The 18086-nt window shown below is 48.3% G+C and overlaps 1 protein-coding gene across 4 annotated transcripts in view; it reads right to left on the bottom strand.

The window, feature by feature from the left end:
• The window catches only part of LOC117358815 (core histone macro-H2A.2), a 153353-nt gene that overhangs the window by 42107 nt on the left and 93160 nt on the right, over positions 1–18086 (bottom strand). For all 4 annotated transcript variants that reach the window (XM_033940533.1, XM_033940534.1, XM_033940535.1 and 1 more), the window contains exon 6: positions 663–762. In XM_033940533.1, the coding sequence (XP_033796424.1) occupies positions 663–762 (100 nt within the window). The remainder of the gene's footprint in view (positions 1–662; positions 763–18086) is intronic.

The raw sequence follows: 18086 nt of genomic DNA, 5'->3' as shown, positions 1-18086 counted from the left end.
CTATTTAATTCATTATAATTCTTGGAAAAATTGTAGAGCATGCTAAAAAATACTCAGCTTGACTAAACACTAACATATCCTAAAAGGTCAATACTGGGTGTTTTCTGCATTATTCTTTTGTTGATAAAGTATTTCACAGAAAGGGTGGTAGATGCCTAGAATGCCCTCCTGAAGGAAGTGGTAGAGAGGAAAACGGCGATGGAATTAAAAAAAAAGTGTGGGATAAACATAAAGGATCTCTAATTAGAAAACAAAGGATGCAAATTAAAGAACTAAGGCCAATACTGGACAGACTTGCGCAATCTGTGTCCCATATATGGTGATTTGATGTAGAATGGGCTGGGGAGGGCATCAATTGGAACTTCACTAACTTGGAACATGAAGATGTTACTGGCCAGACTTATGATAGATATCCTGAAAACAGGATGGTTGGATAGGCTGGACAGAGCTTGGATGGCAACTTCAGCATTTGGAACCTAGGACAATACAAGGTGGACTTTCTATTTTCCAGAAATATCAAGGAAGAGACAAGTTAATTTAACCATTCATTTTTAATGGATATAACTAATGGGCAGGCTGGTTGGACAGTTCAGGTCTCTGCCATCATTTCCTATGTTACTATGTTCATTGAGATTTGTATCCTCCATCTCTTTTTGTCTTACCTATGTCTTCTTTAAGGTCAATTTCAGCAGTAGTTGGATGGATAAGGCCTTCCACCTTCATGGAGCCAATATGGCTGAGATCACTCTGGGTCAGAGATAACTGGAAAAGGAGAAATAAAGAGAAGAATATGGAAGATTAGGTTTATACCGTCGATAATCTTTTTCTGTTAGTCCCTGCAGGATTCAATATGCTAGGTGTTGAATCCCAACCCGCAATCCGGGAGCTGCAGAAATCCAACACTTTTCTGAGCATATGCTCCATCCCCTTATCCTGAGAGCTAGAAAACATATCCAGTTAAATCCCAAAGCCAAGTAACATACCTGAACAAATCCATGACTAGGGGGCACGGGGAAAGTTCCCCTAACAGCACAAACAAGTCTTGAACTGCTCTGCACAACATGAACAAGTAATAACAGGCACAAAGGCAACTCAGAAAACCATTGAGGAACAATGTAGAACTAACCTGCTGTGTGCAACGAGCACCCCAAGAAAAACTTTCAGTAATGTACATACTCACAGAAAATTCCCCACAGGATCTGGCAACTGGCTGGAAAATCTTCAAGCCTGTAAGGAGAATAACCGAAGCAGAAAAGCAGGCTATTCCAAACAACTGAATGTATACAGAGAGGACAGGTTGTATGGAATCCTCCAGGGATTAACAGAAAGAAGATTATCAAAGGTATAAACCTAATCTTCCATTCTATTATGTCTCTTCCGGATTCCATACGCTAGGTGACATACCAAAGCAATGGCTGCAGCTAGGGAGGGACAGAAGAGCCTGCCCTCAACACCGAGGTCCCAAAGGCGGCATTAAAACGAACTGCCACATCTACTCGGTAAAACCGGGTAGTAAAAGTATGAAGAGAGGACCACTATCTAGGGCCAAACACCATCTAGTGCTGAACCAAGGCATCCAGCCCTGAGCTTCCGCACTGCGTACGTTGACTGAAAAAGCGTCAGGTCTTCAAGTTCCCTGCAGAAGCCATCAAGTCCATCTGGGGCTGGTCCCAGTGCTGCACAATCAGACGGAACGCCTTCTGCTAGAGCAGGGATCTCAAAGTCCCTCCTTGAGGGCCGCAATCCAGTCGGGTTTTCAGGATTTCCCCAATGAATATGCATGAGATCTGTGTGCATGCACTGCTTTCAATGCATATTCATTGGGGAAATCCTAAAAACCCGACTGGATTGCGGCCCTCAAGGAGGGACTTTGAGACCCCTGTGCTAGAGTGACCATTCTCCCGGGTCCATGATCTGTTAGCTGAGAAAGTCTGCCTGAACGTTGTCGACTGGCCACATGAGCCGCTCAGAGAGACAGAAGATGAGCTTCTGCCCAGCGAAACAGCCTGTGAGCCTCCTAGCCCAAGGGGGCACTTCTTGTGCTCTCAATGATTTACATACACCATCGCAGTGGCGTTGTCAGAGAAGACCCACACCACTTTTTCTTCCAGAAGGGGCTGGAGAGCGAGTAAAGCCAGCCGAATTTCCATAAGCTCCAGTCGATTGAATGACCAATGTTTCTGATGGGGAGTCCACTGCCTCTTTATGTATTGGTCCACGCAGTGAGCACCCCAACCTGCCAGTTGGCATCCGTCATAAGAGTCATCCATTCTGAACTCCGAAGAAACATGCCCTGTCGGAAAGCCTCTCCCTGAAGCCACCAGCTCAAGCTGCTGCAAGCTGGCTCCATCCAGGGGAGCCGCATCTGAAGGGGATGATGCTGTGGAGACCATCGAGAGAGAAGGGACTACTGTAACGGGCGCATGTGAGCTTGGGCCCAGGGGACTGCCTCTCAGAACCTGAAAATAAAGCCAGGCCGTGGAAGCCAGACAGTCCAGAAGAGCTCTGATTTGCCGTTGAAGTTTCTGTCTGCATGCCTCAGGAAGAAACATATGACCCTGCCTGGTGCTGAAGAGAAGACCCAAATACTCTAAGGACTGGGAAGGCGTTAAGTTGCTCTTCTTGAAGTTGACAATCTACCCCAACGCCTGCAACAGAGACACCACTGTTTCCACCGCACTTTCACACTCCAGACGAGACGGAGCTCAGATCAACCAATTGTCCAAGTAAGGAAGGACTTGGATCCTCTGCCAGCGGAGAAAGGCCACCACAACTACCATCACCTTGGTGAAAGTGCAGGGCGCCACTGCGAGGCCAAAGGGCAATGCAGCAAACTGGAAATGTTGTTGTAAACATGGAAATGCAGAAACCTGCGATGCTCCAGGTAGATTGGAATATGGAGGTAAGCCTCTGTAAGATCCAAGGACGCTAGAAACGCTCCTGGAGAGACAGTTGCTGTGTGAATTGTCTCCATGAAGAAATGAGGAATCCGCAAGAAGTGGTTAACCAACTTTGGATCCAGAATGGGCCTCCAGTCTTCCGAACCTTTCTTTGGCACAATGAACTATAAGTAGTATCTGCTGAAGCCCGATTCGTGTTCTGGAACAGGTTTTATCGCACTGATATCTGTTGTATAGTAGTGCAGACTCAGGATTCCTTTTCCGGCTGACCTGCCAGCGTCCAGAAACAGATCCAGAGGCAGGCAAAAGAAGTCTATCTTGTGCCTCTCCCGAATGATGTCCAGTACCCACTGATCCGATGAAACGTGAGTCCACTCCTGATCAAACTGAGAAAGGCAACCTCCAATATGAGGAAGCTCCGTCTGACTCCTGGCGTCTTTGAGGCTTCTTAGGAGCAGCCGTTGCTTGGGAACTGGAGGCCTTTGGCTGCCTGGAATTAGAACTGTTGTAAAAATTGGAACTGTTGTAATGAGGGCAATAGCCCTGAGAATATCTCTGGGAGGAAGATCCCACAGAGACCTGACGAAACCTGTGGGAGGAATGAAAATTACTATCATCCCTTCCCACTGATGGAAGAGACCTGTTCACAGGGAGAGACTTAAGGCGACGCTCAGCAACACTGGTCATGAGGTCATCCAGACCTTTACCAAAAAGAAGCTGACCCTTAAAAGGAAGTCTGCTCAAGGTAGCCTTCGAGGCAGCGTCCCCAGCCCAATGATGGATCCAAAGAGTCCGGCGCGCAGACACTGCATAAGCAGAGACCTAAGAACTCGAATGAGATCATAAAGGTTGTCCGCTACATAATCTACACCATCCATTACTAGTGGAGGACATTCACAGAAGACGCACTGTACAATCTGGAATGACAGGCTCGTGCCATGAAGCAAGCAACTGCCGCCGTTTTGATAATCAAAGACGCCACTTCAAAAAGTTTTTTTTCAACAGAATGTCCACCTGAGAATCCTTAAGCATCACTCCCCTGTCACTAGGGATAGCTGTGCGTCTGACAACCTGCGTTATGGCGGAATCCACTTTAGGCTGTTCAAAAAATTTGCTGAAAATCAGGTGCCAAGGGATAAAGCTTTAGACTGGAAAGAGCTCTCTGGAGAGTCCCACTGTTCCATAACCAGCCCAAGAAACTGGATGGGATGGAAAAAAGGAAGACAGCACATTAGAGTGGTGCATGATCAAAGCCTGAGAAGTGGAAGGTGGAGAATCCAATTTGAGCTCTTTCAGAACATCAGATTTGGGGGCCATTGGAAAAGTATTGTGATGAATAGGCATCAACTCTTTTCTTTTACTTTTCTTTTTTAGATTTATCTAGCACACTCAAGGGGGAGGGTGGATTTGGGGTGAAAGTTAAAAAGCTATGTTTATAATATATTGCATAATATAGTATAATGTTTTCTGGTTGAGAATTTGATGAAGGGTGGGTGGGTGGGGATTTTTACACTTAGATTTTATGTGTTAGATATTACAGTGCTATATTGAAATTATTTATGATACATTTTTGTGCACTTGTTATTTGAGTTAAAAATGAATAAAGATATAAAAAAAAAAAAAAAGAACATCAGCAATGAGAAAATGGACAGAACCATGCTTAAAAAGTCTGCGTACAGAAGGGTCATCACCCAAATCCGGACTATCAGGGCGGCCGAGCTGACTAGTGCTGGCAAGGGTATCAGCCAGATCCAAAATAGAATCAGTGCTAGGAGACAGCAGAGGCACAATATCCAAATGGCAACTAGTGCGAGGTTTACTGCTGCAGACGAGAAGGTTCCTGAACAGGAAGCTCCACCACCTGAGAAGGTCCCAACACGCCCGACGGCTGCGTCGAATGAGCGGGGTCCGCAGAAAACACTTTCCAGAGAACTGAATAAATTCTAGTGAAAAGTCACAACCTGCAACCATGGCAGGGGTCTGTTGAGACTCGCGCACCTCACCAAAAAAGAGTCCCCAGACTCGGAATGCAGGCGTTTTACACCAGACTCCAGAAGGACTGCTCGGTTATATTTTTTCCCTAAGTCACAGACCCAGGTCGGCTCCCCAGCTCTAGAGTACGTGGAGGAGGTGAATTCTGAAGCTCCCGCCCCCTCCCCCTGCATGCTATGGCACATGGTTGCTGATTTGGCGTCAATCCAGCGCAATCAATGCACACAACCAGCACATTAGGAGCTGGGGAGCCCATCCCAAACAATTTTTAGACAAATCGAGGGGTATTGAGGCAGAAATAAAATTTTGAAAAAAAGATCGATTAAAATCCAAGATTGCCACCACCAGTGAATTTGCACCATAAACAGCAAAAATAAAACAAACCCGAAAATAAAATATAGCATTTTGGGGTCTCGGGAGGTCGTGGACCTGAACCCTACTTTCAGAAACTGTGAAAAATGTTTTTTTAAACATTCAGCGAGCCACCCCCTTAGTTCCTGTAGGAAATAATGGAGGATTACTCATAGTTCTGTAGTGCCATGCCTGTCAGTAGTTTTAAAAGAAGCCAAGTGAAGGAAAAGGATATTCTGCCTCAGAAATTTCTTCAAATGATCAGAGGTGAAGATCTTTGGACTGACATTCAGCTGGACACAGACTATAACTTCTGCCTCCACGAATCCTTGCCATGTGGTCGGGGCAAGAAAAGCAGCCTGCGCCTTGAAACCCAGGTGGGTTTCAATCCAGATGTATTCAGCCTGCGCTTAAAATCCCATGACAAGGTCACCAGGCAAGCAAACTCCCAAGGGAAAGGGCCCCGAGTATGGTAAGGGTAGCACACAGCAAGCTGGCACCACAATAGAAAATGACATGGTGAATGTTTCCAATAGCTAGCCATGGGCAACTCGCAGGAAAATTTGACTGGTTGCTGCCAGAAGTTACATTGGAAGGAGGGACTTGGCGTAAGAAGGTTCCTGAAGCAGTGCTTCATGCAGAAAGCTTCCAACTGGCTGGTAGGCCTGCCCCGGGAAGCGCAAAGGGGCTGACCCAGGAGAGCTGCAGGCTTGTTGTTTTGTTTTTTGCCGCCAGCAATCAGGGAGCCAGCGAGGGAGGGTGCGAGGGCTGTTGGACCCATGATAGGGAGGGAGAGGTTTGTTTGGGCTGCTGGACCAGCTAGAGCTGAAGAGAAGGGAGACAGCTGCTGTATCTGGTCTGGGGATTGGGGGAAGAAGGGAAACAGGTGTTGGGCCCATGTGGTGGGTAGAGTGGAGCTGAAGGTAAGGAAAGGGAGAGGTGCCAGACCCCCACTTGGGCGCTGAAGGGAGGGATAAAGGTGTTGGATCCATGGAAAGGGGGCTAAAGGGAAGGGAGAGAGGTGCAGGACCTGAAAGGAGGAAGAAAGAGAAGGAAAAGAAAAGAGAAAAGCTGAAACAAGGGGATGAAGGAAGGGTAAGTGAAATATTGAACATAGTGGAGGGAGGGAGGAAAGAGAGAGTGTGAGAGACACATTGGTGTTAGGGAGTAAGAGAGGGGAGAAGCTGGACACAGGGAGATATACAAAAAGAGGGGAGATGGTGAGCATGGATGGAAGTATAGGAACATGGACAAAAAGGGAAATGCTGCATGGGGGTGGTATTTGGACACAGAGGGGTAATGCTAGCCACGGGAGGGTATATGGACACAGAGAAGATTGCTAGACATGGAGGAGAATAAGAATACAGAAGGAAGATACTGGACAGGGGGGATATAGAAGAGTGATACTGTACACTGTGTACTGTAGAATGGAGAGATGAAGGCAGGGAGATGGGCACAGGGGAAATACTAGAAAGGGATGTAAAGGGAAGGCAGGGAGATGGGCACAGGGGAAATACTAGAAAGGGACGTAAAGGGAAACACAGAGAAGGGAGACACTGAACATGGGGAACAATAAATACATAGAGATAAAAGATGGAAGGTGAGAAAGAAGAAATGCCAAATGATCAGGAGACCCTGGCAAGTGAGTTAAGAGAAGAGAAAAGAAAACAGACTAGCACCTGAGACCAACATGATTTAAAGAATAAAATGATGAGACAATAAAAGGTAGAAAAAATAATTTTATTTTCTATTTTGTGATTAAAATATATCAGATTTGAAATATGTATCCTGCTAGAGTTGGTGTTAGACATAACTGGGGACTGCAAAGCCCAGGTTGTGCTTCTTTAGCTTCCAGCTGGCTTAGGGCGCTCTCTGACCAAGGGGTAGTTGCCCTAGTTGCACTCCCCTAACACTCTTCCTGCCATATGTGACTGAAGTATTCAGTTAGCTTGATTTTTCTATGTAGCATTCTGTAGTAATTTTACTTCAGTTTTCTCAATAGTGGAAGGGATATTTGTGAAGAGGAGGAGAGGGGAGATGGGTTTCGTTGATCCTTGCTCTGTATTATTTGTGATTTATAAAATGACAATTGTACAGAATATTGTTTCTTTTTATACTTTAAAAAATAAGTTCAGTATAAAATCGCAAGTATTCGAGGCTTATGCGGATGGGATCAGATGGTTTGCGGGGATGGGGACCGAGCTCGTAGGGATGAGTCAGGGACAGGGACAAATTTTGTCCCCGCGTCATTCTCTACTCCTCAGATCCACCAGAGTTTCTCTGTGAAGCAGCAGTCTAGCACCGTGGGACTGCATCCTTTCTTCCAACAGAGGACCACCAGGAAGGGGTCTCAAAGCACTGAAGCCACCGAGAAAGCAAAGTTTAAGTGAAAAAACAAGAAAAGATGCAGAGCAACTGCAAAAGACTTCTGCACGGATTGCTTGCAGAAATTGTAACTGGATATGTTTACTAGCTCTCAGGCTAAGGGGATGGAGCATGTGCTCAGAAAAGTGTTGGATTTCTGCAACTCCTGGATTGCGGGTTGAGATTGAACACCTAGGGGCAAATAATCAAAACAAAAAAAGTCTAAAAAGTGGCCTAAATCGGTACTTGGACGATCAAAAAACCAGATTGTCCAAGTACCTATAATCAAAGCTGGTTTTAGACATATCTAAAACCAGCTTAGGCCTTTCCCCTGACTCTAAACACATAAAGCGAAAAGAGGTGTTTTTAGAGGAGGGGAAAGGGCGGGAGGTGGACCGACCTAGACATAGTAGTACAGCAGGTATAACCAAAAGTTTGAACAGGTTGTCTAGTCGGCACTTATACATTTTGACTTAGACCAAGTCAAAACAGGTATAAGTGCTGAAAAAGGGGCCACTGAGCTGATCGCAGCTGTCGCGATCGTTGTTGGGGGGGTGTGTGGATTCTGTAACCGGTGTTCTTTAGACACCGGCTACAGAATCCAGCTTTTAGGCAAAGGACTGGCCACTCCTTCGCCTAAAAGGTCTGCTTTTGGGCGTTTGGGACTTAGGCTGTTTTTTTGGTTGGTAATATGTTGTAAGTGTAAACGTAGTGGTGGTCTTGGCGTTTAAACAGCTGAATGTGTAGAGAAGGCCATTCTCAAAAAAAAAAACCCAAATAACCTCATTTTGGATGGGTTTTTTTTGAGAATGGACATTTTCCCTGCTTCTACTTTCAGCGTTTAGGGCCCAGGCCAAAAGGGGACTTAAGACTTTTTTTTTAATTATGCCCCTCCACACGTATGGAATCTGGAAAGGACGTTAAAATAATTTTATTTATTTAAAAATGTATAGTCTGCTGCTTCCCACAATTCTGCGCAGGTTACATAAGAACACACATAATAAAATTTTAACAGTTATCACAACGAACATACGTTAAGAAAAACTTCTATAAAATTCTCACTCAGCTACAAATAGCTACACCCTTTTAACAGAAATACAATAAATTTAAAGAAACCTGCTTGATATTATTTAAAAAATTTACATATAACATATTTTTCACTCCATAGGATTCACCTGACCATAAGACGCACCCTAGATTTAGGGGAGAAAAACAAGAAAAAGAAACATTCTGCCAGGCTCTGCACCCAACCCCACACTCCTTGCCAAGCTCTTCACCCTGTCCCCATTCTGGTGGCCTAGTGGTAGGCCGGGACAGGGCACAGAGCGGACAGGGCAGCTAAGCCTAGTAGCAGACAGGCAGGGATAGGGCAGGCAGGCAGCCCCCCTTCCCCCCCGTACCTTTTCACACAATAGAAGAGAGCCCTTGCTCAAAAGAGTTTACTCTCTAGTCAAGAGACAAACTAGACAAGAAGGTAAATCAAAAGCACAGTGCTCAGGTAGGGGCACTGGAGTGAACATCCCACCAAGCATATCCCAATGGAGGAGGAAGATGGAGAAAGGAAAAGTAAATGTCCACCAAAGAGCCCTCCAAACCCCCAGCTAAGGACTCACCTTCCTAATCTTCAGCGGCATCGGCACCGCTCTATTGTTACCAACGAGATGGGTTCATGTGCGCCGTCTAACCCCCCCCAAAAAAAAGAAAACCAACACCCCACTTGCTCACATTCTTCTTTTTGAGGCTTCCCCGGGCGCGGAGACATGACCACTTGTGCCATGGGACCACCCCGCACTGAGCAACAGAAACTCCTCTGAGCTTTTGACTCCTGTACTGTAGCATCCAACTTCTTTTCGCCACGCATGCTTGGCAGGTGCTTCCCGATTTGATTGGCGGAGGGGAGGTGTTGCTGGACATGTGAAGGACCGTTCAAACGAGGCGGAGGGATTCATGGGCTCCTGTGGTCAGAGCCACTGTGGCCATGCTGTCCCATTGACTGGATTTTGGGAGGTAGTTATGGTTTTACCGTTTGACAGGTGACGTTCCGGACTGTCTGTCTTTAATTCACAGCCGGGCGCTTGCTTGAATTGGCCAGGCGAAGCGCCCGGCTGAAGGACGCTAGGGAGAACACCGGGGGGAGTACAAAAAGGTACCGGGGGGGGGGGGGGGTGTTTTGTGGTATTCACTCCATAAGACGCACCTTTATTTCCACCCACTTTTTTGGAGAAAAAAGTGCCGTCTTATGGAGTGAAAAATACAGTATTCTCTCTCAAGCAGCATTGTTTTACACTTTTCCTAAATTGTAATATTAAAGGCCTATTTAATTTCAATAGGTAACAAGTTCCATAATACTGGACCCTGTACTGACACCATAAATCAGGGGTAGGCAATTCTGGTCCTCGAGAGCTACAGGCAGGTCAGGTTTTCAGGATATTCACACTAAATATGCATGAGATAGAGTTGCATCTCAAGGAGGCAGTGCATGCAAATCCATCTCATATACAATGGATTGTATTGTAGGTGAAGTTGTGATGTTGGTGAGCCTTGCAAGCACAGCTCCTGAAGATGCCAGGTGGTAAAACACCGTCTTGTGTTGAGATGAATGCTTTATGAATTGAAGAACAGGGCCATCATGAGGACAGAGAGGCCTGCCGATTGTGTTTAAGAAACTGTGATTTTCATGTGCTAGACTGTTGTGCAACTCTCAGTTTGAAGCCTCTCTGACTAGATGATCATGGACTAATGAACTCATGAACTAACCAAGAACCAGTTTTGGATAAAAGTAATCACAATGACTGTAGTATGTGTGTGAAAGTTGGGAAGTGAGTGAGAGTGATGGGGATTAGGTTCACTGACTAAATTATTCTGATATTTATTAATAAATTAAGTATTGGTAAGTTGTAAAAGTACTGTAATGAAATGAACTGTGGGAGATAAGATTAAAATTGAATTGATTCAGATAATACTTATTTGTATTAAATATTTAATAGCTGGTTTTAAGAATTTGAGTTATACATATTCAATGTGGATATCCTGAAAACCTGACCTGCCTGTGGCTCTTGAGGACTGGAATTGCCTACCCCTGCCATAGATTAACAAATTCTTGATGCTCTCATCAAATGCAATGACAGAACTTCAAGTTGCATCTGATTTTCAGAACCTAGAGCTTTGTGGCTGATAGCAACAAAACAGCTGGACTCTTATCATTCAATACTTTGAAAATCAAACACAGTGTCTTGAACACAACATGCAAGGCAATGGGTAACCAGTGCAAACTAAGCAAAAAGGGTGTTATATGCTCATGTTTAGAGGTTCGTACAATAATTCAGGTGGCAGCACTTTGTGCAATTTTAAACCAAAGTACAGTGATTTGCAATAATCAAACACTGGAGTCAGAAGCATAGTAATCATTGTATGAAAATTATCCATTGTAAGATAATCTCTCAGTCTCCGTAACAAACAAAGCTTAACACTGGGATGTTTAGAAAACAGAGGAACTTTCTGAGCTTAGAAATCTATAAGGGCAACTTTAACAACTGTGAATTAAGAGCTCACTCTCCAAAAGTGTTAAAGTAAAATAAGTAAAGCAATTCAACATAATGTAGGTCATAACAGTGCAATGAGTGAGAGTTGCCAATTTATGTGGAGAAAAGGATGGCACCAATGTAACAGAGTATAGCTAGAAAATTGAGGGAGGAATGCCCTGCCTGGTTCCTGACTCTCACTTTACTACATCTTTAAAGCCAGTGGTTATAACCTGACCCAAGACCTGATGCCTTTTCTTGGTAAAAGGGGCCCTGATTTTTTTTTAACTAAACTCCTAAATTTAGGCTCCTGAAATCTGTGCCCCAATTTCAGCCAATTTAGGAGCCTAAATTTTCAGCTGAAAATTAATCTTAATTTAGACGTGTAAAAGCTACAAGGGTGCCAAAAAGTAGCACTTATATAAGTGTCCTAAGCGCTTTTCTGAAAGAGTGTGCATAAATGGTATAGCATGCAAATTCAAGGGGGTGCAGATGTGAGTGAATCATAGACGAGACATGTACCCTTGTCACATTCAGGCATGCTCAGGAATGCCAGGTCTACGGCTGGTGTAACTGTGATTGCCTAAATGTAAGATGTGCCAATACCAGGCTATGCTAGTATCCTATGATGGAATTTGGGCACTCAGATGCTGATATAGAATAGACACTCATTGCATGGCATTGGCAGAATTAAAAAGAACGCACCCACTTATCGAACTTTAAGAACCTAATCTGAGTCTAATGCTGAAAATCAGTATAGAACTCCTCTAACATTTTTCTCCCACCTTCCCTGTTGCTACTTTTTATGCTTCTAAATTTAGGAGGTCAGTGAAATTTTGAGCATAAATAGCACAGTTACTTACCGTAACAGGTGTTATCCAGGGACAGCAGGCATATATTCTCACATGTGGGTGACGTCATCTACGGAGCCCCGATGCGGAAGCATTTTCAAGCAAACTTGATTGAAGATTTAAGTTTGCTCTGCTGCTCCACGCATGCGTGCCTTCCTGCTCCACTAGGGGGTGCATCCCCTCGTGGTCTCCAGTTCACTTAACTAGCAAAGAAGCCAACCTCGGGGAGGTGGGCGGGTTGTGAGAATATATGCCTGCTGTCCCTGGATAACACCTGTTACGGTAAGTAACTGTGCTTTATCCCAGGACAAGCAGGCATGATATTCTCACATGTGGGTGACCTCCAAGCTAACTGAAAAGGGATGGAGGGAAGTTGGCAATTTAAGCGAATAGATTTCGTAAAACCGATTGGCCGAACCGGCCATCGCTCCTGGATAGTGAGTCCAGACAGTAGTGGGAGGTGAAGGTATGAACCGAAGACCACGTGGCAGCCTTGCAGATTTCCTCAATAGGTGTGGACCTGAGGAAAGCTACGGAGGCTGCCATCGCTCGGACTTTTGTGTCCCGTTACTCGACCATGCAGCGCGAGACCAGCCTGAGCGTAGCAAAAGGAGATGCAATCAGCCAACCAGTTGGACAAGGTGCGTTTGGAAACTGGGTGACCTAACCGGTTTGGGTCGAAGGACAAAAACAATTGTGGGACTTTCCGGTGTGACTGAGTGCGTTGGAGGTAAAAGGCCAACGCTCTCTTGCAGTCAAGAATGTGGAGCGCCACTTCTCCGGGATGAGAGTGGGGCTTGGGAAAAAACACAGGCAAGACAATGGACTGATTGAGATGGAAATCAGACACTACTTTAGGCAAGAACTTTGGATGGGTGCGGAGTACCACCTTGTCGTGATGGAATACCGTGAAGGGTGGGTCCGCTACCAGAGCTTGTAATTCACTAACCCGCCGGGCGGAAGTGAGCGCGAGTAGGAAAATTACCTTCCAAGTGAGGAATTTTGGATGGCATTTGTCTAGGGGCTCAAATGGAGGTTTCATTAGTTGAGCCAGAACCACGTTAAGGTCCCAAACCACCGGGGAAGGTTTGAGAGGGGGGTGGACGTTCAGAAGACCCTTCATGAAGCGAGAGACTAAGGGATGGAGCGAGAGGGCTTTCCCTTCCAGGGGCTGATGAAAGGCCGCAATCGCACTGAGGTGTACTCGAATGGAGTTGGTCTTTAGGCCGGAATGAGATAATTGAAGTAAATAGTCCAGGACCAGAGGGACGGGGACCGACACCGGGTCCTGGCTGTGGGAGGAGCACCAGGTTGAGAATCTGGTCCATTTTTGGGAATAGCAGGTTCTCGTCGAGGTCTTTCTAGAGGCCTCCAATATCTCCTTGACTGATTGAGACACGGGGAGAGCAGTCAGGGGGAGAGAAACCAAGCATTCAGATGAAGAGATTGAAGATTGGGATGTAACAGCGAACCCTGACCCTGTGATAGTAGAGAGGGAAACAGAGGCAGAGGATCTCTGACACTGAGTTGAAGTAGAAGGGAGAACCATGGCTGGCGTGGCCAGTGAGGGGCAATCAGGATCAGGGTGGCTTGTACTGTTTTCAGGTGGACAAGCGTCCGCAGTATCAGAGGAAACGGCGGGAACGCGTACAGTAACCTTCCGTCCCAGTCGAGGAGGAAGGCGTCGGCCTCGAGCCGGTCCGGGGAGTACATCCGGGAGCAGAAGAGAGGCAGCTTGTGGTTGTGGGGGGATGCGAATAGATCTATTTGAGGCGTCCCCCACTTTTCGAACACCTGTCGTAGGGTCTGAGAGTGTAGTGACCACTCGTGTGGCTGGAGGAGGCGGCTGAGTCTGTCCGCCAGACAGTTCTGTTCTCCTTGTATGTACACCGCTCGAAGAAGGTGTTGTTGGAGATTGCCCATTTCCAGAGGCGCAGGGCTTCCCGGCAAAGGGGCCAGGACCCTGTTCCCCCTTGTTTGTTTACGTAGTACATTGCTACCTGGTTGTCGGTTCGGATGAGAACCACTCGGTCGTGGAGCAGATGTTGAAAAGCTACAGCTGCGAGATAGATGGCCCGAAGCTCTAGCACGTTGATGTGGCAGCGACGGTCTTCTGCTGACCACATCCCTTGGGTGCGTAGGCCATCTAGATGGGCTCCCCAAGCGTACTACGACGAGTCCGTGGTGAGTATCTTGCTGTGGGGTGGGGTGAGGAAGAGCAAACCTTTGGAAAGATTTGAAGAGTCGGCCCACCAGCGGAGCGATCGTTGCAAAGAAGGCGTCACTGTCACGGGGCGGTCGATCGGGTCCCGGTCTTGACGCCATTGAGAGGCCAGGGTCCATTGAGGAATTCTCAGATGGAGGCGGGCGAAGGGTGTGACGTGGACGGTGGAGGCCATGTGGCCCAGAAGAGTCATCATCTGCCGAGCTGATACTGAGGTCAACAGGGAAAACCTTTGACTCAGACTTACTAACGCCTCTAGACGCGGAGGGGGGAGGAAGGAACGGAGGTGAACCATGTCCAGCGTGGCCCCGATAAACTGTAGGGACTGGGAGGTGCGTAGTTGGGATTTTGGGAAGTTTATCTCGAACCCCAGACTTTGTAGGTAGGTAATAGTCTGTTGGGTCGCTGAGATAACCGCTTCCCTGGACGGGGCTTTGATCAGCCAGTCGTCCAGGTAGGGGAATACCTGGAGGCCCTGGGAGCGTAAGGTTGCTGCGACTACCACGAGGCACTTGGTGAAAACCCGAGGTGACGATGCTAGGCCAAAGGGGAGGACACGGTATTGTAGGTGCCAGTCCCCTACCTGAAAACGCAAGAACTTGCGGTGAGCGGGGTGCACTGGGACATGTGTGTACGCCTCCTTGAGATCGAGGGAGCAGAGCCAGTCGCCCTCGTCGATCAGGGGGTAAACATAGTAACATAGTAGATGACGGCAGATAAAGACTCGAATGGTCCATCCAGTCTGCCCAACCTGTAAATTGTCGGTAGGGAGAGCATCCGAAATTTTTCCCGTACCAGAAATTTGTTGGGGCGTCTCAAGTCTAGTATTGGGCGTAGATCTCCCGTTTTTTTCGGTACCAGGAAGTAACGGGAGTAGAAGCCCTTCCCCAGTTGGTCGGGAGGAACCTCCTCCACTGCTCTCAGGTGAAGCAGGTCTCGAGCTTCGGAGAAGAGTAGGGGTAGCTGAGTCCGGTTGGGAGGGCAATTCCTTGGGGATTTGTCCTGAGGAATGGCCCGAAAGTTGAGAGAGTACCCTGATGAGATCACGCCAAGGACCCATGCGTCCGACGTGACTTGTTCCCAGCGAGGGTAAAAGGCTTTGAGCCGACCCCCGATGGGAAGGAGGCCTGGGACTATGGCGGAGGGGGCCCGCCCCCTTCCGCGTATCCCGTCAAAAGGACGGGGATGGTTTGGTAGTCGCAGGCGGTTGGGACTTGGACATGGCCCGGTGGTGGGCTTGCGGACGCCTGGGTGGGGGCCGCGAGAAGGCAGGGGTGGATTTTTGTGGGTAGCGGCGCGGAGGGGCCCTATATGGCCTGGACGCGGGCGGTTTGGGCTTTTGTCGGACAAGGGAGGCAAACGAGCGTTCATGTTCGGAGAGGCGTTTTGTAGCCGCCTCGATAGTGTCATCGAACAGTTCTTTTCCCACGCAGGGGAGGTTAGCCAACGGTCCTGTAAGTTGGGGTCCATGTCGACCAGGCGTAGCCAAGCTAGTCGGCGCATGGCGATAGCAAAGGCTGCTTCTCTGGAGGAGAGTTCGAAGCCATCGTAGGCCGCGTGGAATAGATGGAGGCGTAGGTTGGAGAGGGATTCCAAGACCAGGCTAAACGCTCCTTGGCGGGAGGCCGGTAGGTCAGTCTCAAAGGCTCTCAGTAGTCCAATGAGGTGTTTGAGGTAGGATGTGAAGGTGAAAGTGTAGCTTTGCACCCTAGAGGCCATCATCGCATTTTGGTATAGTCTCCTGCCGAACTTGTCCAGGGTTCGGCCTTCTCGGCCTGGGGGGACCGCCGCTGAGACCCGGGAGGGGTGGGCCTTTTTTAGGGAGGATTCTACTAACAGCGACTGGTGGGAGAGCTGCGGTTGTTCAAATCCCGGAAAGGGTACTGTGCGGTACTTGGCCTCCATTTTGGAGGGCACGGCTGTGACCATATATGGGGTCTCCAGGTTCCTGAAGAGAGCCTGTTGGAGTATTGGGTTAGGCGGCAAGCGAAGGGACTCTCTGGGCAGTGATGGCATATCCAGTTCCGCTAGGTATTCTTTAGAGTATCTGGAGTCGGACTGGAGGTCTAAATTCAAAGAGTGGCCCATGTCCTGGACAAAGCGCGAGAAGGATGGTCGGGATGTTCCCGAGGCCCCGTGCGGGGTCGGTGAACGAGACCTTCGTCAGGTGGAGAAGGAAGGGGAGGCTTCCCTCGAGTAGCGAGGTTCCTGTTCCGATCCAAGCTCCGAAGCCGGGGAAGCACTGTGAAAGTGTTCCGGGGTCGTGGATCTCCGACGTCTCGAGGAGCCCCTCGGAGACGATGCCGGGGTTCGGGGTACCGATCGATGTCGGATCGGTGACCTCGACCCGGACTCCCTCGATGAAAGCCCGATACCTCGGATCGGAGCCCCGGTCCGAGGGGGAGTTCGGAGGATGCGTGGGTTGGAGAGTGATAACTCCGCCACCCTCAGCGGTCCCGTACGAGGTGTAGGTGAACGTCCTCGTAGAGTGGGAGAACCCCGGGCCTTATTAGAGGTACGGTGGTTCGAGGTTTCTGTCGGTTTGCCTCGGCGAGGAGTCCGAGGAGGATGAGATGCGGCGAAGCTTGCGCACTTTCCCTCGAGGTGGCTCGACGCGAGGCTCAGGCTGGTCTGGCACATGCGGGGTCGAGGCAGAGGCCGGTTGTAGATGGGCCATTGCAGCGGACAGCTCCGACGAGATCATTGCTTGGAGTAGGTCCTGGAAGACGGGCACGGACAGCATCGAGGGCATGTCCCCTGCCTCGGTGCACTCCACCGGGGGCGACCTCGTATCAGAGTATTCCCGTGTGGTGGAGGCACGGCCCGAAGGCTTGGAGGGCTTTGTAAGCATGGGACTTCCGCCATGCGTCGCCGGTGTCCCCGAGTTTGGTTTCTTCACTGGTACAGAACCTGAAGAGGGAACTTACCCGGAGCCGAGGCTTTCTGTTGTCCCGAGGACTTCGGAGTCGAGTCTCGAGGCGATGCCGAGGTATTCGGGGCCGAGGTCAAGGCCGGGGCCGACCTCGAGGCCGATGTAGAGGGTTGGTCTGGGGCGAAAAGATCCGCCATGCAGGCTTTCCTTCGACGGAGGGCCAGGTTCTGTAAAGTAGCGCACTGGGGGCAGGAGTCGGTTGGATGAGCGGCCCCCAGGCAGAGGATGCACCGGCGATGCGGGTCTGTGATGGAAAGAAGCCGCTCGCACCGGGTGCACTTTTTAAAGCCGGTCAAAGGCCGGGACATAGAATCGAAAGTGGCCGCGGCTCGAGTAGCCACGCGGCCACGGGGACCCGGAAGCCTCCGGGTCAATCAAACGAAGCAGGAATCAAGTTGAAGAAGGTAAAACTTTTGCGCACAGCGACTTAAACGATGAAAAAACAAGAAATCGCGGTGCTAGAAGGCAGTTGGGGCAGAGCCTGAAAAAACACGACTTCTAGGCTCAGCGGAAAATTTTGAACTGGAGACCACGAGGGGATGCACCCCCTAGTGGAGCAGGAAGGCACGCATGCGTGGAGCAGCAGAGCAAACTTAAATCTTCAATCAAGTTTGCTTGAAAATGCTTCCGCATCGGGGCTCCGTAGATGACGTCACCCACATGTGAGAATATCATGCCTGCTTGTCCTGGGATAATGAGGCACTCAGCCCTAGAAAACAGTCAAAGAGATTGGTCAATACGGGAACATAGCTCTCAACGTTAGGAGAATAAATCCTTTGAATACTGGGCCCAAGATATACAATCTTACATTAAGATTGCTTACAAACTCAGTTGGTACCTGGTACATATATGATAGAGAAAGAAGGTCTGGGTGGACAGAAATGGAAGTTCAGGTGAATTTCCTTTTTTTATTGCAATTTTAACTTTACAATCATCATAATACAAAAAAAT

The sequence above is a fragment of the Geotrypetes seraphini genome, chromosome 4, assembly GCF_902459505.1.
Source record: "Geotrypetes seraphini chromosome 4, aGeoSer1.1, whole genome shotgun sequence".
NCBI classification, from domain to species: Eukaryota; Metazoa; Chordata; class Amphibia; order Gymnophiona; family Dermophiidae; genus Geotrypetes; species Geotrypetes seraphini.
This window is presented reverse-complemented; position numbering and strand designations above follow the sequence as displayed.